The following is a 24285-nucleotide window of genomic DNA, read 5'->3' as shown; positions in this document are numbered from 1 at the left end:
TTTCTTTATTTTTAATATTAAAAAGAGTTTTAAATAATTCTCTTTTAATAATTTTAGTAATTCCTTCAAGAGCATTCATAACATCGAAACAGTTCTATATAACAAAAGAAACCATGATCACTCTTGGAATAACAAAATTTAATAAAGTATCCTTGAATATTAATCTCAAATGTACATTAATCGTCTCAACTTTTAAACTGTAATCAGTTCTACTGACCTATACGATTTTAATTCCCACCTACAGTAGAAAGGTAAGAGAAAGACGAGGAATATGTATCTTTCGTAATTTTCTATTTTATAACATATTTGTTCGTGAAAATTGGGACTACAGAATTATTCAATTCTAAAGATCATAAAGTTTAAAATATCTCTATAACATAACGTTAAAAATTGAATAAAAACGAGAGTATCCACTATACAAAAACAAAGCAAAGAATATCATTAAATTTTATTACGAACAGAAAAAAGTGGATTCGAACTTTTGAATAAATTATGTACAAAATAATAGCTAAAACGAAAGACCAAGACTTTATGATTGTAAGTCATAATAGTATTTCACAATTCTGACTCAACGATTTCACGATGAGACGTTGTCTCATGCATAAGAAGTAAGTTAAAACAAAGTATCTGACTATTAACAAAATACGTATATTTTCTTCTATTTAATAATAATAAAAGTGGAAATTTCTTATTTTGTTCAATATTCTGCAGTGGCAAAACTATAAAAAAAAAGAAATACTTTAAAGCAATTATTATTTTATTGATCATTCGTTTCGCAATATCCGATAAAATCATAAATTTGTTTATGAACGATACACTTAAATTCATTGAATCCTATTTTTTACTGCTACATAAATTAAACTATTAAAAAAATTTAAATTCTCTGTTTTTCTCATTCTTCACTTTAGTTTAAAAACAAATTTCTCTCTACTTCTTATAGGGCATAGGATAAAAGAGTATGTACCTAATATGATTCATGTTCCTCATATAACCACTCATAATATCTTGCGAAGTAAGCATTCAAATTTATTGCTCATAAACTAAATTAGACATATTGTATAACATATTGATATAACAAAAGGGATATTGTAATTGCAATGTCATAGGATGAACAATTAGTGAAGGAGAAATATTTCAGTGAATCTAATCAGATATACAAATTTTTGAATTCCAATTAAAAGTCTGTAGATTTCAATAGTATTAACCTATCCTACATGAAATGCAAATAATAATTCTTTTTGTTTATATATATATATAAAAAAAAAAAAAAAAAAAAAAAAAATTAACAATGACTTAACTTTTGCTAAGCCGTATTAGGTACCGTTAGCGTACATCAGAAAGTCAACTTTGACCAATTTCCCAGAATTAAACAAAAAAAAGTTACAAGAGAGGAACACAAAAAAAGAAAAGAAAAAGCCATAAAAGAGGGGCGCAAACGGTATCATGTAAAGACATCGATAGGTAACAAAGGCGACCAGGAGTCGACCACAAATCCGGCGAGACGCGTCGCATTAACCCAGGTCAGTACGCCCGCTCTGGTCATTCTATACTCTATAGCTTCCATCCCTCTAATAAGTCTCATTCCAAGCTACGCGCACCGACAGAATAATTATGGGCTTGCGCAGATCGCTCGATGGAAAGTGGGGGTGAACGGGTGGCTAAGGAGAAATAAAGCCCCGGAGCCCAGCCGGTGAATGCGGTGGATAGCGAAATTCCTCTGGCACGTTTCGCGTTCTGTTCCCAGGAAGTCGAGGTGCACGTCCGTTCGAGGCTTTCGTGACGTCTCGTCCCGTCGTCTTCCGGTGAGTTGTCAACTTTTGCTGAAGATTTAGCGATAGACAAACCGTCCCTATATACCATTGCTTTTCAGGACACGCTGGAACATTGGCAGCCGCTCGCAACGTTTTCCTGGATGCTGAGGCATGCGCCCTAAAAACACTGGAATTGATGTATTGCAGAGCGCAGGTACAAATCAGATCGTTTCTCGCGCGTGTATGCGTTGTCGTTAGATTTTTGTTGGAATTTGCATGCCTCGAACCCGCTTTTGCCGCTTCTCTTCTTCCAGGCGCTCTCGTGATCCGTCAGGCTTTCTGCTACCCAACGACGTCCGGGAAATTTAAATTTTTTAAACGAACGATAGGCTTTGGAGATCCTGGACCCCGTTTGGAGGCTCAGAAATTCTTAGATTGATTTCTAAACGGGTTCATCTTGTAGAAATTTTATGGTATAATTAAACTGCGGATTTTTATGCAATTTCGTATCTTTATAAACATGGTTAAAGAAATGGAACCTAAATAAAAGTTTGTTTCATCTTTCAAATACTATATTTTGAACTCTATTTTTTATATTTTCTATATTTTTTAATTTTATACGCATTCTGTACCTTTTTTTGTACATTGTAATTTTTCATAAATGTATACAAATCTGCAGTCTAGTTATAATTTGAGTTTCGAAAAAAATACGTTGCAGGTGATGGATGTCGAAAGTAATGATATGTAGAGTTGAGTCAATTTTACTTTGAATAATAAATTTGTAAAATTTGTTCGTGAACGATGAATAACGATTTGATTTGATGAAAAATTCGTTATTTACGAATCCATCTGTAGCATTAGTCATTTAGATATGGAAATCTGAGGAGTACTATGAGAGAAGACGAATACTTATGCGATAATAGTCGGTTATTGATAATAGAATTGTTTAGATCTGGTTATTACAAAAAAGAATACAACTTGTTTATTTTCAAACGAAGTATCATTTTCAGTAGTCTTTCATTTAACATATTAGAAAATTAAACCTAAAATTTTTAGGATTTAGATTGTAGAGTATTTTTCGATGAAAGCTTCATATTTGAAAAATATTATAGTTTGTCCACAATTCAAACAGCAGAGAATATGTTAATTTATTTCAAATCTATTCGTAAATTAATAATAATGTTATGCATAAAGTATTTTCATGTTTTATACGTTTCATTTGTACAAGTACTCAACCTTTCTTTCAATCATATTACCAGACAATTACTATACATATACACTAAACAAATACACTTTTCTATAATTATTATAATTCTAAATATTTAAAATTCAGTAGTGAAAACAGTCAGATTTTTTTGGTTACCCCTCGTAATAAACACTCAAACAATCGCCCAAATTACAAAATAATGCATTAAAATTCATTGCGCGAAATTATACTTTACTTCTTATTTTGGTTCAAAGCGTAGTCGAATAATATCAAACGTTAATAGATATACATTTCTTTACAATTAAATTAAAAATCAAATCTGTACATCTCAGTTAAAATGGACTGTGGTGACATAAACAGATATAAAATGAAAATCGAACATTTATTGAAATTCGTATAATTGAACTGACCTTTAAATAGATTATTGATATTTGATTTCACTATTGAAAAACTTTTTATTTTTATCGTTGTAGATCTGCATTTATTACTTGCTGTGGACAGCGACGCTAAGTCCGAAATTTACATTACAACAAGAAACTACCACTGCGAAAAATTGGGATTGTCCTACAGAATGCATTTGCCTTTCGCCGAAACAGGTAATTATTACTAATTATTATTAGCTTATAGCTAGGTCGACACACATCCAAATACGACCGTCTAAGGGTTAAAAAGAGAGGAAAAGAACACTTATATCTGATAAAAAGACAATTTCATTAGAGCACCTAGAACTATCGACAAGTCATTATCGTCGCAGGCATAGTGCCAAAATTCGATCTTGGATTGATCAGCAATTAATGAAGAGTAAGGTTGAGAGATTGGTCTTTGATTAATTAAATTTAAACTGAGGACTACTTTGTAGTACATGCATATTGAAGCATTCCACGCCTTGGAGGAATTTTAATACCACAAAAATATTTATGCAATAAGATTCAGAGGATTAAGTGAATTTAGGAATCTTACAGAATCGATTGAATATTTATAATTTAAAATTTATTCCCTATGTACATCTGGTTTATTCTCAAATATTGTATACTTTTTAGAGAAAGTTCAAGTACCTAATATATAAGCCATATTATCATGTATCCTATAATTAGTACATGCTATGTCAATATGGTTGTGCCACAAAACGACAGTTGAAATATTATCCATATTTCCAATAACAAGGACCAGTAACATAATGAATTATATGTGCAGGTTCTGTGCAATACAGGTGGGCTAAAAGACATTCCCACCCAGAAGCTCCCACAGACAGTAGAGGAGCTCTCTTTGACGAAGAACAACTTCCCAATAATAAAAACCGATGCGTTCAGTGGTCTAAGAGTCTTAAGGAAACTGACGATGGATGGTAACAATATCTCGACAATACGTCCTTTCGCGTTTCGTGGCCTAAGTCGATTACGTGAACTCTCCATTCAACACACACCCCTTCCACACATCGAAAAATTCTCGTTCGCCGCTCTACAAAACGTATCAGTATTACTGCTGGCGAACAACAAAATACGGTACATTGAAGGCTACTCTTTCGCTGGGACGTCGAATATACGAGTGATTTTACTGAGCAACAATCCACTGCTCAGAATCCAAAGCAATGCATTCTCAGGCTTAACGAACGTAATTCGCCTGATTTTCCCATCAGGGATCAGGACCATCGAACCAAAAGCATTCGATGGTCTTCAGCACGTTGGCCTCCTTAAACTGACCTACATGGACCTGTCTTCCCTCCAAGCCGACACATTCCGCGGTTTGTCTTATGTACACTCATTGAACATTCAGGAAAGCGACCTGGGCATCATCGAGAAGGATGCTTTCACTGGGCTTACTCACGTGGATCGATTAAATATATTGAATAACAAGATCGATCTTATCGAAAGGCTGTATCTGAGGTACGAAAACCACATTGAGATGTTGAGATTTCACGGGAACCATGTGTTAGAGGCACCTCGCCATGCTAAAGATATCAATCTTGAAGTTATTTCTATCAGTGCTATCGACAATCACTTTCCATGTGATTGTCAGGCTCACAATGTGCTGGAGAGCGACTTCGTAAATGGCAGTGTCAACGAGTTTCAGGAAAACAATTACTGTATTTCGCCTATAGAGTACAATGGGAAACCCATGAACCTTGTAGATTTCGATCTAATTGCTAGGTGTCACGATAATGTTGTACAGGACAATTTGGGCTCTGGTGTCGTTGGAATCTTTACACTGCCGACGACTCTGTTTCTCTTTCTTCTATTTTTTATGAATTTCTTTCAGTAAGTCTAGATTTATTACAAAAACTCCTATTATATCATTATAGTTTTGAATTTTTAAAAAGTGCTTGAATTACTTTTCATAATTGATTCATAATTGGTTGCTTGTTCTTATTGTAGATATTTCAATTACTTAGATTAGTATCCTTTATAGATTATTAAATGGGAAAAATAATCAATTGTTGATATTGATGATATATTTAATATAAGTATAGTGTTTTAACTGGCATCAATGAATCCAATAACATAGGTGAAAGGACTTCCGCTGAAATATGATTTAAATTGTTACTACTTAAATAATTTTTTAAAAGTATAGTGAAGATTTTTATATCTTAATTCTTATCTCTCATTTAAATGTTTTGTATAAATGAAATAGTGCGCTAACTTAATTTTGAATGTTATTTTAGTTAAATAAAAAAGATAATAACTGCGTGAATAGTCATCCACAGTGTTGTAGCCAATAAAATATAATCAATAACATTTCTTTTATTATAATAAGCGGCAATAAGTAAAATAGATTGTTAAACTAATGCAAAAGAAAATACAGCCAAGCTTAAATTTAAGAGAGATAATAAATTTCACGTGGCTGACTATTACTGCAGCACTGCTTTATGAAACAATTATTAAAAATTCTGATATTTACTATATTCAATTATTATAACTCGCACAATCTTAAGCATGCGACTACGAGCTTTAAACTGACCCGTATAATTGGGTCAGTAAACCTGCAACCATTTCAAATTTATTCTGTAAATTAGGGGTGATTGCAAACGAGTGACCTGTTCACATTTGCTACTTCATATCATCGTTAACCTTTTGCATCGTTCATATATTTCTATGCATTATTTATTCATTTAATAACTTTAGTTTGTAAATGATCTTAATATATATACAATTAATATTGAGTACAATAGTTTTTTCGTGTTTATTTAAATGAATGAAGCAAAAGGTTAATAACGAGATTCAACAAAATTCTCGTCAACGATAATGAAAGTATATAGAAATTAAGGTATAATAAAGTTCAATTTGTATAAGAATCCTTCATCAAAGGAACAACATACGCGCGATTTGAACTAGTGATGATTTTATGCTTGATCTTAAGAGAAGTTAACTCTTATACTAAAATAATAGTGATTGATTGATTGATTATGTTAAAATTCCTAATACTTTTATTTAAATACTCATGCTTTTTTAAATCATCAAATTAACAAATATAATTAAAAAGTGACTATAATATTTTTTCTAAACTTTAAAATACTTAATATACAGAACTTTTTAATTCAACGACTCTATTAAATATTTTTAAGTAAATTAGAAATAATTTAGTTTTTTAAGTGTTGATTAGTTATATAATTGTTCAATACAGAGTGCTAGACAGGAGATAGAAATTGTAAAGGGTAATCCTACATTTTAAATTAAGAAAACCAACAATAACGAAATTGCATTTGAAGATCGTTTTTAAGATAGTAGTCATTGGAGAAACGTCTAAAATGAAACTTACTTCCTAAAAATAATCCACTTATAGAAAAGCCCGCTTTAATATCCGGATTTTTGCCCAATTTAGGAGTTTCTTCAATAATTAATATTTTAAAAACGAAGCTCGAAGCAATTTCATTATCGTTGATTTTGGTTTATTTTAGAATATAGAATAACCTTTTAAAATTTATGATACCTATTATCAAACACTTTGTATAGAACATATAGCATAGTCTTACTTGTATAAAAATCACTCTCACGAAGTCATATTTGTTAGGTTTATGGATATTTAAATCTAACAAGTTTATAAAATTTCCTTAATGAATAACGAGCAGTAGCTTTCACAAATTCATCTTCCTTGACGGTTTCTGTTTCTATAAAGGTTCATTTCTTGGCCTACTTTTTTAATATTACATATCAATTCTTCAATGTATGTCACGAAAAAGTTTTAAAATTATATGTAAGAATTTTTGAAATTTATGCTCTGAAGCTTCCAATTATTTACAAATACAGAACTAGATGTATGATTCGACTGAGAATCGGAAGGCGGTACTGTGCTTTGAATTATGAGAAAAAAGCAAAAGGGAGACAATGTTTCCCTTGCCACTTGTACTGTAAAATCTGCGTGGCCTTCGGTCAGCATAGTAACCGAGGACCAAACTAGCTTATATTTTTTACCAACATCTACCATACAATGTATAACGAAAACAATAATTAGACACTGTAACCTTTTATTGTAGCTAGAACAATCTGTCATTTAATAAACAATAAAAAAAATGATTTATGAGCATCCTCTAACAAAACTGACTGAGTATTTAAATAAAGATTATGTAGATGAGAATTACTAAAGCTTGGAACAACGTACTCTTTATTGCAGTTAGAGCACTTTCTGTTTTTACACTAAATCTTAATTAATTATATAAAACTTTACTTCAATGGAACTGTCTTTGGTGGTGGTGGTGCTGCCACTTCTCCCAGCATTTCCATGTAAAGGTTCTGGAATTTGTATGGTCTGATCTCCCAAGGTATTTGTATTTCCATTTCAATTGGTGTTATACCTAAATCCTCCAAGGTTGGTAAACTTGGTAGTACTTTGTCGCTAACATGTTGCTATAAAAATGTAAATATTTATTTTTCAAATTGATAAACAAAAGTAACATCAATCAATAAATGTTAACAGTGCTCTTACTTTTTCTAAAATCTCCCACGTTAAACTAACAGCAGGAAATGCTGAATAAATCATCTCATTGAAAGAGACTTTCAGTTGAAATAGCGGATCATATTTTATATGTGATATCGGGTAAGTCGCATCCTTTATTCCATGACTTGCAAGATTATAGAACCATTTGACCAATTCACTTAACTTGTATCGCTTTGGTCTGGAATAAACAAAACCATTTTGTTATCTGACAGTTTATAAAATATCACTAAGTGTGCTTAACTTACCCAACAAACTGGTATGTTTTACCAGCAGTACGTGGATTTGTTGCAATAGCAACTAAACCAGCAGCTACATCAGAAACATGTACTGGCTGTTTTTCAGTTTTTTCTCCTTTTTCCCATAATGGTAATAGTCTATAAAAATTATATAGAGCAATAAAGTAATAAACTATGAAGAATTTTAATCAAATACATTACATGTTAGATCGTCTCCATGAATTCATGTAATGAGTAATAAAGTGATCCTCCTGTCCATATACAACTGATGGTCTAACAATAGTAGCTTCTGGAAATTCTTCTCTAACTGCACATTCTCCTTGCCATTTTGTTTTAAGAATTTCAGAACCCTTCTCCAACATCAAAGGCTTGAAAAATAAATGGAATGTTCAGAATATGAATTATTATCTTTATAATTCTGAATATCAATGTAGTTTAACTAATCTACAACTTACTTTAGGATGTGCTTCTGCATTCAAACATGATACATGAATAAAGCGTTCCACATTGCACTCCTTAGCAAGTTTTGCCAATCTCCTAGCTCCATCCACATGTACTTGATAAAAATCGTAGTTCCTAGTTGTATGGTCTTTGCCGACTAAATTGATGACAACATTAGAATATTTGATACACTTAATTATGGATTCCTCATCTCTCAAATCCCAAGGATGAAACAAAACTTGTCCAAGGTCTCCACATAACTTAAGGGGTAAAACATCGTATCGGTCGCATCTATGTGGAAGAATCAGCTGCAAGAAAACAGTTATTTATGTAACTCTAGCAGAAGTTAGAGAAGTTATTTCACATGAAATTGGATTAATGTTCGTACTTAATATAGTAAGCTACTTGCCTGTGTACCAATCTTCCCAAAACGGTTACACACATACTGTCCTATGAAGCCATTGCCACCAAAAATTGTGCATACTATCCCATTGAAAGAACTGCGACCACCAGTTCCCCTCTTCAAGCTGGCTGTGGTTGGATTTTTGATAATTATAGGTTTATTGGAGTAGTCGCGGCTCTGTATTGCGTACGTTGCAGCACATACATTTTGATTTTCTGTATCATAAAATATAGTCCATTATTATTATCATCACATTATATAATTACAAGGATCATCTGCATGGTTATGGAACAACTATTTGGTTATAGGATTAAACCACGTTAAGATCCTTCATGGATTACCATTGTTGATAGCACATCAAGGTAAGATGATGAACGAGTGGGATTAGGAAACTTACTCGCTGCTCGTACTGCAGTTTTTGGAATCCAAGCCGCCATGTCTACGACATCTAGCAGACGCAGACTCTTCAAATCTACTGATGACAAGAGGTGAGTTCATTTATACCTTCGTAAACTTAAGCTTGCATAGGACATTTCATGAACACACTTAAATATTTAAAATACTTGATGGAAAATATCTGAATATTTTTGTAATATCTCTAGTGTTCAATATATATAAATTAAATATACAAATTTTAGCTTTCAATTGCTTAAAATAAATTCATCAATTTGAAGAAAAATAATCTTTCATATTTAAATGTATTTTTTAAATATGTAAAATTGAAAACAATAATTTTCAGATAAGTAGAGATGTGTAGAGGACAATATGTAGGTCATTTACAATTTCTTGAAATGATAATATATGTAAATAATATTTTCTATAAATTTAGCGTAGAATTTCTATAGATAATTATTTAAATGTTTAAATGCCCTGAAAAATTATTATTTTCAATTTGACGTAATTTTACGAAACTATCGACACAGTAACCAATTAGGTGTAGTCACAAGAGCATGAGACCAATCATTTCGTACAACTAATCTGATTAGTAGCTAAAAATGTTGTATTCATGAGTGGGAATAGTGAAAGATACTTTCGCGCCACATGTGATCAGTTTGAATGGGGAAATACATGTAGGAATAGAATTTCTCCACCATTATTCAAAAAAGACATAGGATCTGAAATAAAGGTAAATAATATTTATTCGATTATTCCTTTTTCTTTCTTTCGTTACCCGTATTATTACAATATTTGAAGAATATATAATAATAAAGTATCCATGAATAAGTTACTCCTATAGCGCAATATATCGACGTAAAAGCTAGCGGTAAAAATGGTAGTTTATCAACGAATATTAACTTATGGAATATGGTTTCATATAGTGTTAACAGTGGCAGGCAAACGACATATGCTTGCTCATGGAAATAAAGTAAACGTTGCTTGAACTTTTGAGACAGAACCATAAATGATGCGACCATATAAGTCAGAAGTAACAGTATTTTCAATGGAATTAAATTGTTTGGATAAAGTAAGGGTAATAGAGCAGTGTGTCCAGTACTGCTCAGAATTAAAAATATTCTAGCATCATCTTTGTTGCTCACAGCCAAAATACTGAAACATATAAAATAAATTCTAGATTACTCTATTTTTTAGTGATCTACTTTAATTATTTTAGTTTAATTTTCTTACCATAATGGAATAGTTGCAGTCAATATAGCTTTTTCATGTACATGCCAACCAAACATGAATGAACATAAAGCACAAAGGACTAAGCATCGTACAAACTGTCTTGGATTGCGATTACAATTTTCTTTTATAAATAAGCAGTATAATGCAGGCTGCAATGTATATAAAGTTAAATATATCTCTGGTATTCAGTATCAAACACTGAATAATATTTATAAAACTTACAGTTATTGAAAGGAGAGTTAATAAAAACGTTATATGGGGTGTGGGTGTTGGTAATATTACAAATGATTGTTCTTGCACTAGACCACCAGTCATTACTGCTGATTTTATAGATTTCAACCAACCTAGTTGTTTTAAAATTATTGACGCCACTTTATCCATGCCTATGTATAATGCCCAAGCATTTGCAGCCCAATACGCATGTACTAAACCTCTTTTAAATGGAAACAGTCGTGATAAGACCTAAAATAATTATAATTAATAACAGAAAAATTACGTGCAATGTGTTGTTATATTACCTGTGGTAACTGAGAAATAAATGGACCAAATGATACACATAAAGTAAATATAACAATGCTACTAAGCATAACTAGACGCTTAAAAAACTGGTTGTTATTCATACAGTATGATTTCAATAACCAGATTATAAAAACTGGTGCCACATACAAATAAATATGCTTCAAGTTTAATAATAAAGCAAACCATAATGTTCCTTGTAAGATGGAAATCTGAAAAACAGTTTGTTTAGTTTTAATATAAAATAGGGTAACTTATATCATAACATTCTCTACATTACCTCATTGTTTACTTTAGAGACGTTTGCAATGGCAAATAACAAAATACCAAGTAAAAATCCATTATATTGGAAATGTATATGATCCACTACCAATAATCCCATGTTGCACAACGATAAAACCACAAAAATAGCATAACTGTCGAAAGAAGTGCAAAATACTTTTCCAGCTCTGCAATATAAACAATAAAATAAAATACATAAGTATTAGATGACATAATTAAGTGTAAAACATAGTATCAATAAATTTGTAATAACTTACTCTCTCACTCCATAAGCAAATAATAAATCTAGAACTATAACAGTGCCTCTTTGGAAAAAAACAGTCTCTGATGATGCATAATTAAAATTTTCCACTTTGAGCATCTTGGGATCAAACAGTGCAGCTATATGACTGAGTAAATACTCGAACCATGCAAATAGTGGTGGATAATCTAGAGTCCATTGCGATTTAGCAGTAACATACCATTCTTCAAGTGGTAAATTATGTGTTATAGCAAGCCAGTTGCGATGAACTTCAAAATCTGTGGAATGACTAACAGTCAAGAAAGTTATACAAAATATATATAAAATAATTATTAACTTCTGTAATATATATAACCTCCAATTTAAGATAACGTGTAGTCTTAAAATAAATACAAACAGTATTTTTAAATATGTAAAGCAACGTACTATGTAGGAATTAAAAGTACTTTAAGGCACGTTACGAGAATAAATACGCGTAAAAGAATACTATTTTCGTTCCATTTTGTTTTTTCCTTCAATTCTTTCGATTTCGAGATATTTTTATTATGTACGATGCTCATTTTTCCAATTATATTTTACACATTCTACACATGCCCGAAAAACTACAAACGGTTATCTAGTTTGTTTCGCCAATGCGGCTTGCAGCTTTGTTGACACTTTAACACTGATACTCTATCTCTCTTTACTCTACTGACTGAACTGAATCCATTTGTTCTCATTTTGTCTTTGTCTAATACTTAATTGAATTTTCAATTAGATCAGTATTCTAAATATAGGTGTAATAAGGATGAAATAATCGATGGAACCGTTTTCTACAAAAAATAGTTTTATTATCATTTAATTTATAACATTAGCGCGTTATTAAATATCAGTTTTCCTTAATTTTGTTATTTTACAATGCAACTTGCATACAAAAGTAAAACTTTGTTGTCTTCGTTATGCTCATTCAATCCTTTGAGTGCCAAATCAAGTAAAGCTAAATCAGCCAAGCATGAAAAAACAGTAGTAATTTATAATTTGTTATTACACTTTACGAATTGTGTTAAACTATTGTATAATCATTAAAAAAATTCGGTATTTATTTACAACATAAATATATAGAGTAAAGTAGACGGCAGTTTAAAGCAAATTATATGCAATTTGGCACTAAAAGGAATCAGAGAACTTTTTTTGTAATACTTTACCCCATTTCCCCCCTCAAACCTTCGTGCAACTACAAGAAACATCTTTCGTCGAACTATCAATGTAATATATACATCAGTCTGACGCTGTGATCAAGGATTGCGCGTCTAATAAGCTCTCAGTAGCAAGAATAGAGCTGTTCATGATAGGAGTGCTCACTGCATTCTCAGATTTTTTGTTCGAGAACGGATAAAAGCTGTCGATGTTCATCTGAACGGAATAACTGTTTGTCTTGCCGATTGGCGATCCACAGTTCCCGTTTATGTTTATCTTCAGCTGATTAACATCGTTTCTTAACAGTCTCGCGTAGAGTTCTATGTGATTTTGTCCACCGTTACGGATTTCCAAAGTAGGTATCCAACGGAAGTAACACTGAGCCCAAAGTTCTAAGTTCATGAGATTATACACAGGCTTTATTATGCTCTTTTCTCTGGCATCTACATCACGTGGGTTGTACAAAGGATTATAGAACAACAAAATATCCTGTTCGCTAAACTGTTCCCTCCAATCCCAAACACTCCGAAGAATAAGAGGTTTATGTGGATCCTGAAAAATATTCTTTCGTTAATTACATTATCATTTAACGAAAACAATAAAATTTCAAAAGGCTTACTGTAACTGCTGCTGCTCGATCTTTTTCACAGTTAAAAATGAATGTATCAAAAATCGAAACGTGGGCAGCATCCCATAAAGTTGTTAGATACGTTTCCGTGAATTCCAATTCCGCAGGAAATTGTTGACTTAATTGCCAGACACAATCGAGGTACAAAAGAAATACTGGAGACTATTGTAACAAAGAAATTTTAATGTATTGTTCAATAACAAATTTGATAATGTAAAAAAGGTAATGTACCTTCTCCGAATTTCTTTTTGCAATGTAACCTAATCTATCGCAAAATGGATGCCCTCCAGCAACCCATTCCTTTTGTAAAAGTGATTGGAACCCATTTATTGTTCGAAAGTAAGGATCTAGTAATAATTGGACTAAGCTCGATATAATACAACATATATCTGTGCCCGCACCTTCTGCAAATCAAGTTTTTAAACATAATGAACAAATTACATGTGTTTATTTCCAAAAAATTACCTTGTAAGATAACAGAAGATCCTAAATGAAGATGCTCGCACGCTTCTACAGCCTTTTGTAAACAATATGATACATACTTCAACCATTTCGTATTTTCTACTAAAGAATAAAAGTTATTATCCTGTAGCCAGAACTGCCTAATATTTTCTGAAATAAACGAACATTATAAAAATACAGAACGTTTTTAATTTGGAATTATTTATAGATATAAAATTCACCTGGAGAGCACAGACTGGCAAATTTTGAGAAAGCTCTTTTAATTAACTTTACATTAACTTGTTTATTTAATTCTAAAACGACAGGTGGCATTTTCTGAGGATGGCTTTTGCGAACATTTTCAAACATAATGTTCTCTTGCATTCTGTTGGTAACCAATGGTGAAAGCTCAGACATTTTTACTAATGCTGCACCATGAGTACTTGACCAAGACCAAACTGGTGGACGGTTACCTTGGAAGTGTTTAGCTGCATCCATCAATTGACTGTCAGTAATACATGCTGGTGCGATTATATATCGCGATAAACTACAAGATAATGTACTTTTTATTACGCTACCTAAGATATAAACGAAAATGTTATCATACACAGTATTTACCTACGACAAAGCTTGAAATCTACATTAGCAGTAGATAGCCTCCAAAACTTCCTAATTTCTTCGTTAGTCATAGTTCGTTCTAATTCATTATGCCAATCTGAAATATCTCTAAATAAGCGGACAGCCTTGTCGAGACTGCTGTAATAAGGTTCTCTGAAACAAGAAAGTACAAAAGATAAGTTAATTACACAGTTTCTTAGTACCACCTGATAATTGTTGTAAATATTTTACGTAAATTATTCAAAATATTAACCTGTAGTCATAACCAAATAGTAATTGATGTCGGCTAGGAAAAGCATGATGTAACAATGCTGTTAAAAAATGTATTACCTCTTTCACAGGTGAAAATTTAAAAGAAAATGACCATGTTCTTAAATTCTAAAATCCAAAACATATAATGTATTATATACTTTCAGTTATTACCTGCACTTATATTATTAATAATAGAATATATAAATAATTACTTTACAAATAATAAATATCCCTTTCACTTTGGATGGTATGGTATTTCCAGGTACCAGTCTTCTCTTCTTATCACCTACTGTTATATAAATATCTTCAATATTTGTCAAACATGTGTCCATGTACCCATAAAGATGATTTTGTTGACGAACAACATCCTGTAATTAAAATGTTATAGACGGAGGAAAATTTAATATTTTCATAATTTACTTACTTCTCCATTTGTATCATCAGTTGTGATAAAAGTCAGTTTAAAACTTGTTACAGATAAAATACCAGATGTCCCTTGCTTCAGATCACTGACAGGTGAGAACATAAGCACATTTTGTGCTTTGGAGATGAAAATTTCACCATTTATAAACTTAATGTTATTTTCTGATAAAGAATTACGTCGACTAGAACCCAGTGCCTATACACAAAATCATAATGAAACATCATTACATTTAATAACTATGTAGAGAAGACGATACTCATACACTTAATTACATATTATGACAATACAGAATTTATAGTTTTATACAATTGAGGTTATGTCCGAATGTTTACATGGATAATGTACCAAACAATTACCTGCATTTCATGTTCCTCAAGACCCACGTAACTTATGAAATTATTGCAGCTTTTGCTTTCCATCGTGAACGCTTGAATAATTGTTGTTGATTGAGTCGTACTATAAAAGTCATATAGGAATAATGTACCTCTTCGCGATCGATTCCGCTTAGTCTTTTAAGTTCATTCTCGTTAAAACGTGAATTAGTAGACGAGATTCGTAGTCAAGGCATTTTTGGGTTCACAAAGATTCACTTCTCGATTCGAAACGAAATCGCAATACACCCCCCCGCACGAATCATCCTGAACAATTTCCTCTACGCTTTCCTCCTCATCCGTCACTTTTGTGTTGTGTTCATTGCTGCAGACCTTGAGGTTGCATCCATTTGCCGTGAAAATCCAGAATCGTGTAACGTGGATTCATAAGGAAAACTTAAAATTAGGATTTACTACCTACGTTTATCTAAGTTCTCATTAATTGATTATAAATAAATCCGTTCGGTTATTGATTAGTAAAAATTTCCTATGTTTCAAACTTTGCTTATGAATTTTCATTAAGCATTACATTACAAATTCTTGTTAATTACTAAATGGAACCACTCGCGATGGATTAACAGACGGGGATGCAACCAGTTCTCTTTTGATTTTGGACCAAAATGAAGTAAGACGAGAGTGAATCAAATAAAGTAGAAATCTCGGATACCTACTCAATTTGAATTCGAATAACTGAATATTCGAGTATTACATATACACTCGCTTGGAGAGACTCGATTGGACCTCTTTTTAACTGAATATTAAAATATTCAAAATACCCATCACAACTCGAACTTGAATTCGAGATTCGAATTTAAATAGTTTTTGGTGCGAATGAGGAATCTTTTTGGTCAGGAAGATAATATTACAGAAATTATAAATAATAAATATTTATTACATATTAAAAGTAAAATTTAGCAATTAATAATACAAGATTCATGTTTCACCAACATTTTACAAAATGAAAATTACAAAAATCTATATCTTTTATTTCAATCTTCAGTGTAAAAAAACTATACTTCAAAATATAATGTAACTAGGGCTATTTTAAAGTATAATTATTAAATTATTAACGAAGAACACTTGGGTTCAAACTCTTTCTCCTGTTCTTTAAATGTGCCTTAGCGATTTCTAACAATTGTGGTCTCTGTAAAAGATTGTAAGCTAGAGAAAGCATGTTCAATGCTTTGTTTTCAACAGAAGATACACCACTTGAAAAGAGATCATGGCCCAGTTCTAAACAAGTACCAAAATCACATTCATCTGCAGCAATTGTTGCTAGTCTGATTACTTCCTCAAGCTTTACTATTGATGTTTTCTTTGCTTCTGATGGACTTTCTTCTATATTTTTTAGCAGTTTATGCAATTCGTCTAAAATGTACACAATAAAAGAGAATCAGAATCAAATTAAATAAAATTATGATTAAACTAAAATTTTCCAGCAATAACATACTATCAGTTACTGCTAAATCTCTGTAGCCTAACTCAGTTTTTTTATTGTATGGAACCACAATGCCAGCTTTGTGAAATGTTCTTGCAACAACTTTTTTTTCTCTGGTTTGCATGTTACTTGTCTTCTTATCTAGAGTTATTTTTTTCTCTTTAGCATAATTCTTTAACTTTTGTTGTATCTGCGCGATTCGAGTCTTTTCAAATGGAGTAGCTAGTTTTAATTTCTCTCCCATATATGTACTACAAGACAAATTAAAATTAGTCACAAAACTTTTTTAACTCTCATTTAACCACAGTAATAAAATATATTCATATATGGTCATTTGTGTAAATTATCATAGAAGTGGACAATTGAACATTAGAAAAGAATCAATAGAATTCTTACTCGACTGCACCAAATATATTTTCTGCAACAGGTTCAATTATACAATTTATGCTTGCTTTGTTCTTTGCTACAAATACAGGCTTTTCTGACATGTCATCTCTCCAGTAACCAAAGTGCAAACCATCTTTGTTATCAATTTTAATAATAGTCTATAAGAAATCATGTACGTGTTAAATACAATTCAAATTGTAGAAAAAAATACATAATTTTCTTACTTGAAACTCTGGTGGATCATAGTAATACCTCCAATGCCTTAGTAATGCTTCTTTATCACTGACTTTAGAACTCAAAAATTTATCTTTGAATACATCATAAGGGCCCACAAGATGTAACTGAAGATCCTTTAGTGCATTGAGAGGATCTTCTTTACAAATATTCTTACAGAATTCATAAAATTCAAAAAAGTCATCAGGCATTTCAGTTAAAAACAAATGAGAAATTACTGTTTGCGCATTAGTTGAAAGTATTTTATCATTTTCAATATTAACATTAGAATCTTTCAATATTGAAGCAACAGTGACTTCATTGGTTGAATCTTTTATTTGTTCTGTATTCTCTGAATCTGAAGTCTCATTTTTAATTTCCGCATTTGTCTCTTTACTTTTTTCATTATCGTTATCATGAGCATATGAAGAACTTTTGTCTTCTACATTTTCATTGACCACATTATCATCTTTCTTTTGCACCTTTTTCTGGGGTGAATCATTGGACGTGTGATCTGCATCTTTTTTCTTTCTTTTCTTCCCAATAGTTGTACGTTTTAGACCTTTTTTATTTTTCTATAAATTTTAATGTACATTTTTACGTATTAAATATAAAACTGAATTAAGAATATAAGAACAAAGTGTATAAATAAATTAATATAGAATACATAAGTAGTATAGAACAAAATAAGAATGAGAGGTTAAAATTCGTACTGCGTCTTTTGTAAATGGGTGCTTATACTTTTCATGATGGACAGCATTTTTTTGATAACACTTGGCTCCATAACGACAAGGAAGACGTTTATCTTCTTGATAAGCTTTAAATTCATCGTCCTCGTTGTCAGACATCCCTTTGGTCAGATTTCGCGCGAAATAGTACCGTATAAAAACTCGCTTCAAGTAAAAAAATAAAACCACTTTTTCTAAAACCTTCTTATCCAAAATATTCGCTGTTACTTCTAAGTAATAATAAAATACAAATTACATTTTAAAAATTATGAAATAAATATAAGAGAAAACATTTTATCGATTACAAATTGTATACGTAACACACGTGTATTTTGCGTGTGTAATATATCAATTAAGTTGGCTACATATAGATCAAATACAAAAATGACCTAGCTTGGTATTTCATTAAAAAATGAATGAATGAACGGTATCACAGCGAAACGAGAAATTTTGGGAAGTAAATTTTTTAAAGAAAATAATATTTGATAATTATAATAATATGAAAACAACAGTTTTCAAAATTTCTCATTTTCCTAAGACACCCTATATAAGCTACGTGATTATACCACGAGAGGCACTAGTATTAGATCTTCAAATGATTGCCATAGACACTAATCTATGTATATTAGATACGCCATGGTCCTAAATTTTTGTAACTATTTGAATCGTATCATCTTTGAAAATAATTATAATCTCTATTCGCCATTTGAATGATGAAGTAAAGTGACAATTATTGTGATATAAAAATGTTTATTTAACAGTGTTTAGTTTCTACTTCGCATCTTATGTATACATGTTGTGATTGCAACACGAAGAACCAATAGAACGTAAGGATTTTACTCGATTACGATGTATATACATAAAGAAGCGCGAAAATGGAATATTCTTCTTCTGAATATTGAAACGTATAGATTTAAAACTATATTTTAGATTTCAAGTTATGTAGTTGTCGCGTCTCAATTCCCCTTTTTTTAGAGAAATACGGACTATAATTATAGAGTATTTAATAATTCATTAATGCGTGGCAAGATATTTAACAAAATTTCGTTGAAAAAAGAACATGCATTAATAACTGTTATTATTAAGAAACTACATACTTGCTGCTTATTGTATAACAACAGCATTCTTTTTACTCATGAATCGAAATTAAGTTTTATTTATTATCTAATTTCATTAAGTCCTTTAAATATAAATAGCTTTCAAGTATCTGCACACGATTGGCTGTAACCAGATACAAACGAAACTGTAAACGCCTACCATCTTTCTAATTCTCATTCCAGAACATACAATTTTCCAATTTTCTACTAATTGGTGTTCATGTTTCCTTTACGACTTTACATATCATTTTCAAATATAAGAACCGTGCTCAAGTCCGCAAATTCTGTCTCCGTTATTATATCAATCATGTTTCACATATAATTTAAAATGCATTAATAATAATTACAAGTTATTCATAGAGCTGCATTTAAAACGATGTCAATACAATTTTATGCATTATTATGATGATTTTATTTATAAATTATATCATAAACACAAGAAGTGTTTAGAAATATGCGTAAAGATGCAAACTATTGCAAACCAATCAGAAACAATAAAATTTTAACTACCTACCTGTAGAAATTATAAAATATAAAAAAGAGACGTTGACAAGCCGCGGATTCTGCGTGATGAACAGTGACTAATTTATAATAATTACTTACAGCTTACAACCAAGATCAGTCGAGGCCAAGATTTCTCCAGCAGATGATTTTTATTTCACGAAGGAAAGCGACGCTTTCCGTCTGGTATAAGTTTCTTCCATGTCCGTTTGTGTAGCTCAACGATGGAGTCAATGATGGAGTCTGTGGTGGACTGTCAGAGCGTCAAACTTCGTTATTTAGCATAGAATCGTTGTTATCAGTGGAGACTCTACATCTGATATACTTGTGAAAATCGTTGACCGTGAGCGATTACCGTCTACGTGTACAAGATGCACGATCTTCCGTAGCGGCAGTCGTGTATCAATTACGTGGATATCATAATGGTACGTAACCCTATATGCGTCAAACAAGATTATACGTTTCGTATACGATTTATTTACTATCGGTGAAATACAGTTCATAGTCGTACATGAGCTTTTTCCTACAATAATCTGTATAGATACGTTTAGTTTCCATTTGATTGGTAAAAAGGAAAAGCACTGTGTTGTAGAAGCATTATTTTGATATCTTAACAAATGTTTATTATATTTTCATTCTATTTTGTTATGAATTATTTTAATTATATCTTATAATTGTTATGATAAATGCACATTTTCGAATAAAAGTTGTGGAATACAAAAATTTTAATTTAAAATTTGAAATTCATATCGTTAAAATATTGTAGTTAACCAGCTTTATAATCAATGTGTGCTTTGTTAAATTCATTGAGATTAATATCTTATAAAAGATAGAAAAGGAATTTCAAGAGAGATAAATGAAACACTTTACTTTTTCAAATATTTTAAATGTATAATAGCTTTGAATCATTTAAGGCCATTACATAAAGTAAATTTTATTTTCTGTTATATAAAAGCATTTATTTTTTATATATGTCTATTTTAAATGGAAGATCAGTTAATTGTATTTTTTTAGATATATTCTTTTAAGGTAATTTAATATTCTAGGTGAGGTGACACCTGGTTCTGCCATGCGGAACAGGTCAGTCAGTATTGTTTTTGGCTCTCTTATCTTGTGGGGTTTTATTACGTACTTCTTAATTTCTGATCAACCAGTAAATAAAGAACAAGACACAGTAAGTATTATAACTGAAATATTTCAAGTTTTCATAATAATTACAATATAATCTAATATTTAATCAGGCTAGAATATCTAATCAAATAAGCAAATTGGAAAGAAAAGTGAAGCAAGAAATAGCATTAAATGAGGAGCTTCTTCAGGATATTAAGGAGGATAAACAACGTAAAAGTATAATTTTTTAACATAAAAATATTTAATAACACAATATAGTATATAAAGTATCTTATTCTTTACTATAAATAGGAAAATTAGATATTGTAAATGGAAATGGAGGTGAAAAGCAAAAGAATACAAATCACGACGATCAGAACAAGGTTCTTATTGAAGAAGAAGAAAAGGATAAAGAAAATACTAAGAGTGTACCCATAGAAGTAGCTGATGTTGTAAAGTATCGATAATTTGTTTACAATAATTTGAAATATTTGCTTAATATATTTATAATTTCTATTTATTTTTTCAGAGCAAAACTTCTCACAATGTTCCTATGAAAGGAAAACTACCAAACGGATCTCCAATAATAGCAGTTTTGGTGTTTTCTTGCAATCGTGTTACTGTACAAAGGTGTCTCAATCAATTAATCAAATACAGACCCAGCATAGAGCAGTTTCCAATTATTGTTTCAGAAGATTGCCAACATCGTCAAACTGCTGAAGTTATTGCTAGATATGGAAATGAAATAATACACATACAAGTATTACATTATATTATTCATGAACTATTTTCTATATATTTTGAATAGGCTTCTTATATAGAAAAAAATATTCTAGCAACCTGATCAATCAGATATTGAGGTACCACCAAAAGAGAAGAAGTTTAAAGGATATTTTAAGATTGCACGTCACTATGGATGGGCACTCAATCATGTATTCTTTGAACTTGGATACGATACTGTGATAGTAGTTGAAGGTAAATTTCATAATTTTATAATCATAATCAAATTGTATTTAACAGTTTCATATAGAATTTATTATTTTTCATCTAGACGATTTGGATATTGCTCCAGATTTCTTTGAATATTTCTTGGGCACATATCCTCTATTAGTGTCTGATAATTCTCTGTGGTGCGTATCAGCATGGAACGACAATGGTAAAGCTGGCTTAGTGGACGAAAATGCAGCAGATGTTCTGTACAGAACAGATTTTTTCCCTGGATTGGGTTGGATGTTAACACGTCAATTGTGGACGGAACTTTCACCAAAATGGCCCAAATCGTAAATTTCTTAATTTTCTTAATTTTCATAAAATTTATGAAAACTTCGTTTATCTTTTCCCTAAAATTTAATTTCTCTCTTTATTTTTTTGAATAATAGTTATTGGGACGATTGGATAAGACAACCAGAACAACGTAGAAACAGAGCCTGCATCAGGCCAGAGATATCCAGAACGAGAACATTTGGCAAGACTGGTGTGAGCAAGTATGTATATGAATTTATAGTTTGATATTGAAGAAGAAGAGATTATACTTAATTTCACTAGCTTATTATTTACAGTGGAATGTTTTATGAAAGGCATTTAAAGTATATCAAACTGAATACTAAGTTCGTGCATTTTACTGGAATGAATCTATCGTATCTGCTAAAAGTAAGGGATAATCATATTAATGACTTCGTACATAATTAAAACCTTATCGAAAGGTTATTGCTTAAATTGGTTTACAGGACAATTATGACATAAATTTCGTCAATGAAGTATATCAATCGACTGTAGTCAGTTTCTCGGAATTGAAGAATGAAAAAGTGATCGCTCCAGGCGCAGTGCGAATACCATATTACACTCGTCAAGCGTATAAAAACACTGCCAAGCAGTTTGGATTAATGGATGACTTTAGGGTAATTAAATTTCTTTAAATATAATATATTATTAACAAAAAATACAAAGTTCGTTCTTTGGTATAGAGCGGTGTACCTAGAACTGGATATCGTGGAGTGGTTACATTTTTTTATAAAGGAAGAAGAGTTCATTTAGCACCGAGCGCAAATTGGAACGGTTATGACATCGCCTGGAGCTAACAGACGATTTTGTAAATCATACGAGTTACAATTGCTTCCACGACATTCGTCGAGAACTGAGCAAATAATATTTTGATTACACGTATCGCGGATGTTTATCAATTTAGAGAACTATTTCAACTTCCTCGTTCGCGGTCACAGCGTGAACGTAAATTGATTGAATTAACCGCTTGTAATTTTTCTTGTAGAGAATTTGTAAACGAAACGAATATTGTTACACAATATGTGAGAATTGCATAGTGCCTCAGAGATCATACCCACTGTTCGTAAACCCAGTGCTACACAGATCTGGACAGAATCCTTGAAGAGGCTAAAATAATTAAATATTCCTCTTGATTTCTTGAGGAAAGTTCAAGAAACGAGATAAAATAATCGAAAGAAATGAGGAAAAAAAAGAAGAAAAGGAAATCTTGCCTGTGTAGCACTATTCATTGAGAATGCAAAAGGACTGATTAAAAGAATCTAGGTTACTCGTGCAGTTGAGTTTAAATGAAGTGATATCATTGTACTTTTACTATTTTCTTCCGTTTTACTTAACTTTAAATAATGTAATTAGAAATTTAAGCAATATAAATTACATCGTTTCTAAGAATGTTTTAAAGACTGTAACTCGATTTTTTAGCATTACGAGTTATTTTACAAAACAGTGGTATTTCAATGATTCTTTATTGCATGAATAATCCAGATTCTACTATGTACATAATGTTTATATTGTATCACGAATGCATAGGTTAATGGCAGACAGTTTTTGGACTACTTTTATTCTCTTGCTTATTTTCGCGGTAATTAAATACACTTGAAAACAATGAAAGGAAATAAAATTAGTCCAGAAATTTTATTTCTACTTGACTCTGCATTTTGTGTGTTTTGCTCACGAATAATAAAGGCGCGAATTCTTTAGCTCACAAAATGATTTTATGTAAAATCATCTCCAAAAGATGAAAGAAGTTACTAATCAATGTCATCTTTGGATTTTTTTTATCATACAAGAATGAGGAAAAAGTCTACTAATAAAAAAAACAGTGCTGGATACTAATAGTTCATTTTTAGCTAGTCTAAATTAAATAATAAAACATTCCCAGCACATTTCTTCTTCCCAATGTTTCAATTTTTAAAGTTACGAAATAAAAAAAAGTATTCTTTGTTGAACTCTGAAACGAAACCAGAGTATTAGGTGATTATTTAAATGAC

At 31.2% G+C, this 24285-nt stretch overlaps 6 protein-coding genes across 10 annotated transcripts; 2 read left to right on the top strand and 4 right to left on the bottom strand.

Annotated features, from left to right (window-relative positions):
* The first annotated feature begins 975 nt into the window (after positions 1-975).
* On the top strand, positions 976-7466 carry LOC143180507 (uncharacterized). 2 transcript variants are annotated; one of them, XM_076380272.1, is made up of 5 exons: positions 976-1520; positions 1626-1802; positions 1871-1965; positions 3432-3554; positions 4153-7466. In XM_076380272.1, the coding sequence occupies exons 3-5, from the start codon at positions 1948-1950 to the stop codon at positions 5215-5217; spliced, it is 1206 nt and encodes a 401-aa protein (XP_076236387.1). In that variant the 5' UTR covers positions 976-1520; positions 1626-1802; positions 1871-1947; the 3' UTR covers positions 5218-7466. The 2 variants fall into 2 exon arrangements, with proteins under 2 accessions (XP_076236387.1, XP_076236388.1); XM_076380273.1 differs by having other exon boundaries at positions 976-1802.
* A 65-nt stretch (positions 7467-7531) lies between these two features.
* On the bottom strand, positions 7532-9433 carry Nd-39 (NADH:ubiquinone oxidoreductase subunit 39). Its single transcript, XM_076380271.1, has 7 exons — positions 9365-9433; positions 8974-9182; positions 8579-8872; positions 8325-8491; positions 8133-8261; positions 7876-8065; positions 7532-7796 (listed from the first exon to the last, which is right to left on the bottom strand). The coding sequence occupies exons 1-7, from the start codon at positions 9402-9404 to the stop codon at positions 7614-7616; spliced, it is 1212 nt and encodes a 403-aa protein (XP_076236386.1). The 5' UTR covers positions 9405-9433; the 3' UTR covers positions 7532-7613.
* Positions 9434-10083: 650 nt separating this feature from the next.
* On the bottom strand, positions 10084-12287 carry Xit (ALG6/ALG8 family glucosyltransferase xit). 2 transcript variants are annotated; one of them, XM_076381573.1, is made up of 7 exons: positions 12059-12287; positions 11649-11921; positions 11390-11558; positions 11112-11321; positions 10816-11055; positions 10594-10742; positions 10084-10515 (listed from the first exon to the last, which is right to left on the bottom strand). In XM_076381573.1, the coding sequence occupies exons 1-7, from the start codon at positions 12190-12192 to the stop codon at positions 10113-10115; spliced, it is 1578 nt and encodes a 525-aa protein (XP_076237688.1). In that variant the 5' UTR covers positions 12193-12287; the 3' UTR covers positions 10084-10112. The 2 variants fall into 2 exon arrangements, with proteins under 2 accessions (XP_076237688.1, XP_076237689.1); XM_076381574.1 differs by having other exon boundaries at positions 11649-11910; positions 12059-12198.
* A 159-nt stretch (positions 12288-12446) lies between these two features.
* Positions 12447-20141, bottom strand: LOC143181229 (myotubularin-related protein 10-B). The gene is made up of 11 exons (XM_076381572.1): positions 20009-20141; positions 15528-15875; positions 15172-15366; positions 14960-15115; positions 14749-14873; positions 14496-14648; positions 14120-14424; positions 13902-14048; positions 13668-13840; positions 13428-13598; positions 12447-13360 (listed from the first exon to the last, which is right to left on the bottom strand). The coding sequence occupies exons 2-11, from the start codon at positions 15588-15590 to the stop codon at positions 12890-12892; spliced, it is 1959 nt and encodes a 652-aa protein (XP_076237687.1). The 5' UTR covers positions 15591-15875; positions 20009-20141; the 3' UTR covers positions 12447-12889.
* Positions 16404-18609, bottom strand: Hpf1 (Histone PARylation factor 1). Its single transcript, XM_076381578.1, has 5 exons — positions 18294-18609; positions 17592-18155; positions 17377-17525; positions 16993-17231; positions 16404-16910 (listed from the first exon to the last, which is right to left on the bottom strand). The coding sequence occupies exons 1-5, from the start codon at positions 18426-18428 to the stop codon at positions 16609-16611; spliced, it is 1389 nt and encodes a 462-aa protein (XP_076237693.1). The 5' UTR covers positions 18429-18609; the 3' UTR covers positions 16404-16608.
* A 68-nt stretch (positions 20142-20209) lies between the features above and the next one.
* Mgat1 (alpha-1,3-mannosyl-glycoprotein 2-beta-N-acetylglucosaminyltransferase) lies at positions 20210-24124 on the top strand. Of its 3 annotated transcripts, none has more exons than XM_076381577.1 (11): positions 20210-20331; positions 20953-21080; positions 21148-21247; positions 21329-21468; positions 21546-21776; positions 21853-21991; positions 22068-22296; positions 22396-22500; positions 22576-22666; positions 22744-22914; positions 22981-24124. In XM_076381577.1, exons 2-11 carry the CDS (start codon positions 20976-20978, stop codon positions 23092-23094), a joined length of 1425 nt encoding a protein of 474 aa, XP_076237692.1. In that variant the 5' UTR covers positions 20210-20331; positions 20953-20975; the 3' UTR covers positions 23095-24124. The 3 variants fall into 3 exon arrangements, with proteins under 3 accessions (XP_076237692.1, XP_076237690.1, XP_076237691.1); XM_076381575.1 differs by having other exon boundaries at positions 21148-21253; XM_076381576.1 differs by lacking the exon at positions 20210-20331 and adding an exon at positions 20457-20471 and having other exon boundaries at positions 21148-21253.
* The last annotated feature ends 161 nt before the right edge of the window (positions 24125-24285 follow it).

This window comes from Calliopsis andreniformis, chromosome 6 (genome assembly GCF_051401765.1).
Source record: "Calliopsis andreniformis isolate RMS-2024a chromosome 6, iyCalAndr_principal, whole genome shotgun sequence".
Lineage (NCBI taxonomy): Eukaryota > Metazoa > Arthropoda > Insecta > Hymenoptera > Andrenidae > Calliopsis > Calliopsis andreniformis.
Note: the sequence above shows the minus strand (reverse complement) of the source record. Positions and strands in the feature narration are given on the sequence as shown.

What these genes read in the sequence shown, in the direction of transcription:
- Xit (XM_076381573.1), bottom strand. Translation starts at nt 12,192, where the DNA reads ATGAGCATCGTACATAATAAAAATATCTCGAAATCGAAAGAATTGAAG. An exon ending in GTACTTTTAATTCCTACATA is followed by an intron (nt 11,922 to 12,058) that starts GTACGTTGCTTT and finishes CTTGACTGTTAG; the next exon opens with TCATTCCACAGATTTTGAAG. An exon ending in TTTGCTTATGGAGTGAGAGA is followed by an intron (nt 11,559 to 11,648) that starts GTAAGTTATTAC and finishes TTTATATTGCAG; the next exon opens with AGCTGGAAAAGTATTTTGCA.
- Hpf1 (XM_076381578.1), bottom strand. Translation starts at nt 18,428, where the DNA reads ATGTCTGACAACGAGGACGATGAATTTAAAGCTTATCAAGAAGATAAA. An exon ending in ATGATCCACCAGAGTTTCAA is followed by an intron (nt 17,526 to 17,591) that starts GTAAGAAAATTA and finishes GATTTCTTATAG; the next exon opens with ACTATTATTAAAATTGATAA. An exon ending in AGATTTAGCAGTAACTGATA is followed by an intron (nt 16,911 to 16,992) that starts GTATGTTATTGC and finishes TGTACATTTTAG; the next exon opens with ACGAATTGCATAAACTGCTA.
- LOC143180507 (XM_076380272.1), top strand. An exon ending in TTTGCCTTTCGCCGAAACAG is followed by an intron (nt 3,555 to 4,152) that starts GTAATTATTACT and finishes TTATATGTGCAG; the next exon opens with GTTCTGTGCAATACAGGTGG.
- Nd-39 (XM_076380271.1), bottom strand. Translation starts at nt 9,404, where the DNA reads ATGGCGGCTTGGATTCCAAAAACTGCAGTACGAGCAGCGA. An exon ending in ATGCAGAAGCACATCCTAAA is followed by an intron (nt 8,492 to 8,578) that starts GTAAGTTGTAGA and finishes TTATTTTTCAAG; the next exon opens with CCTTTGATGTTGGAGAAGGG. An exon ending in TCATGGAGACGATCTAACAT is followed by an intron (nt 8,262 to 8,324) that starts GTAATGTATTTG and finishes TAATTTTTATAG; the next exon opens with ACTATTACCATTATGGGAAA.
- Mgat1 (XM_076381575.1), top strand. Translation starts at nt 20,976, where the DNA reads ATGCGGAACAGGTCAGTCAGTATTGTTTTTGGCTCTCTTATCTTGTGG. An exon ending in CCATAGAAGTAGCTGATGTT is followed by an intron (nt 21,469 to 21,545) that starts GTAAAGTATCGA and finishes TTATTTTTTCAG; the next exon opens with AGCAAAACTTCTCACAATGT. An exon ending in TACTGTGATAGTAGTTGAAG is followed by an intron (nt 21,992 to 22,067) that starts GTAAATTTCATA and finishes TTTTTCATCTAG; the next exon opens with ACGATTTGGATATTGCTCCA.
- LOC143181229 (XM_076381572.1), bottom strand. Translation starts at nt 15,590, where the DNA reads ATGGAAAGCAAAAGCTGCAATAATTTCATAAGTTACGTGGGTCTTGAG. An exon ending in ATCTTCTGTTATCTTACAAG is followed by an intron (nt 13,841 to 13,901) that starts GTAATTTTTTGG and finishes CTTGATTTGCAG; the next exon opens with AAGGTGCGGGCACAGATATA. An exon ending in CAAAAAGAAATTCGGAGAAG is followed by an intron (nt 13,599 to 13,667) that starts GTACATTACCTT and finishes TTGTTACAATAG; the next exon opens with TCTCCAGTATTTCTTTTGTA.